This window comes from Petaurus breviceps, unplaced genomic scaffold (genome assembly GCF_028583685.1).
Source record: "Petaurus breviceps papuanus isolate PSGF00001 unplaced genomic scaffold, PetGlider_PUasm1.0 181, whole genome shotgun sequence".
NCBI classification, from domain to species: Eukaryota; Metazoa; Chordata; class Mammalia; order Diprotodontia; family Petauridae; genus Petaurus; species Petaurus breviceps.
Genome location: NW_027185784.1, coordinates 27224182 through 27225772, shown reverse-complemented (window position 1 = coordinate 27225772; position 1591 = coordinate 27224182). Strand labels below are relative to the sequence as shown.

Below are 1591 nucleotides of genomic sequence, written 5' to 3'. Positions count from 1 at the left end.
TAGGTAATAGTTATATTGTTTCATTCATCAGCAGGAAATTTCATTCATCAGCACAACATCAGATGTTCTATAATGTAGGGTTCCAGGACCAGCGAAAGAATAATGATAATAATAACAATAGCATTTATATAACAATTTAATGAAGGTTAAAGGTGGGCCTTAAATGCTAGTCTTTGGATTCCAACTCCATTAATCTTTCCACCAAAGTAAACAGGCTAACCCTTCTTTATTTCCCAGCTACCTTTGCAGCAGACAGTAGGATGAGTGGTAACAACACAGGAATTCTGGAATTGAGACTACTTGGTTTTTCTGGTTCACAAGATTTCTGCCACATGCTATTTTTCATTTTCTTCCTCCTATATATGGTGATAACAATTGGGAATTCAGTCATCATTATTATGGTGTGTATGAACTCTCATCTCCACTCTCCTATGTATTTCTTTCTCAGTAACCTCTCTGCTATGGAGATTTTTATCACATCAGTTGTTATTCCTACTATGTTGGAGGGGTTGTTGACCACCCAGATTCAAACAATATCCTTTGGTGCATGTATAGCTCAGCTCTACCTTTATCTTTCTGTGGGGACTTCAGAGTTTGTGCTGTTGGCGGCAATGGCTGTAGATCGCTATGTAGCTATCTGTAATCCCCTGAGGTACAGTCTCATCATGAACTACCATGTCTGCCTCTGGATGGCCATCACATGCTGGGTATTTGGGTTTCTGTTCCAAATCTGGCCAATTTTTGCAACATACCATCTCTACTTCTGTGGGCCAAATACATTGAATCATTTTTACTGTGAGAGAGGTCAGCTGCTCAGACTCACTTGTGGTGACAGCAGATTTCAGCAGTTTATCCTCTTCTTAATGGCCGCTTTCATCCTTTTTGGCACTTTGCTTCCAATCATCATCTCCTACATCTACATCATCTGTACCATCCTGAGGATCCCTTCTGTTTCTGGCCGAAAGAAGGCCTTCTCCACCTGTGCCTCCCATTTCACTGTGGTGGTGATAGGCTATGGCACCTGCCTGTTTCTCTATGTGAAGCCCAAGCAGACCCAGGCAGCTGAGTATAACAAGATGATTTCCCTCATGACATCAGTGGTAACTCCACTGCTGAACCCCTTCATCTTCACTCTGAGGAATGACCAAGTCAAAGAAGTTCTCATAGATGGGGTAAAACGATTAAGTCATTTCTTAAAGAAGTAGATGTTTCCAGGGCAGGGTGTCATGGCAACAATTCACATTGGCAATAATATTAATACTGAAAAAAAGTCTTCAAACAAGTAACCCTCCCCACAGAGCCAAGATGTATAAAACTCTATATAAAATGTCATTAATTGCCTATTGTTAATAATTGATTGAAGTAGCAAATTATGGGACTGTCTTTTTTATTGCTGTTTTTCTTTGTATGTTAGATGACAATATGCTTTTTATTTCATCTCTTCTCCTTAAGAAATAGCATGGTGCAGTGGGGGAGGAGGGTAAGCACTGGATTTGGAAACTGAGCAGCTATATTCCAAACACGACTCTGTCACTTACTACTTGTCTGACTTTGGGGAAATTATTTAACCTCTCAGGGCCTCAGTTTCCTC

The 1591-nt window shown here is 40.4% G+C and overlaps 1 protein-coding gene across 1 annotated transcript; it reads left to right on the top strand.

The window, feature by feature from the left end:
* The first annotated feature begins 260 nt into the window (after nucleotides 1-260).
* Nucleotides 261-1205, top strand: LOC138160399 (olfactory receptor 9A4-like). The gene has a single exon (XM_069087001.1). The coding sequence runs from the start codon at nucleotides 261-263 to the stop codon at nucleotides 1203-1205; it is 945 nt and encodes a 314-aa protein (XP_068943102.1).
* The last annotated feature ends 386 nt before the right edge of the window (nucleotides 1206-1591 follow it).

Bases quoted from the DNA above. Each gene is read 5' to 3' on its own strand.
- LOC138160399 (XM_069087001.1), top strand. From the start codon at position 261: ATGAGTGGTAACAACACAGGAATTCTGGAATTGAGACTACTTGGTTTT.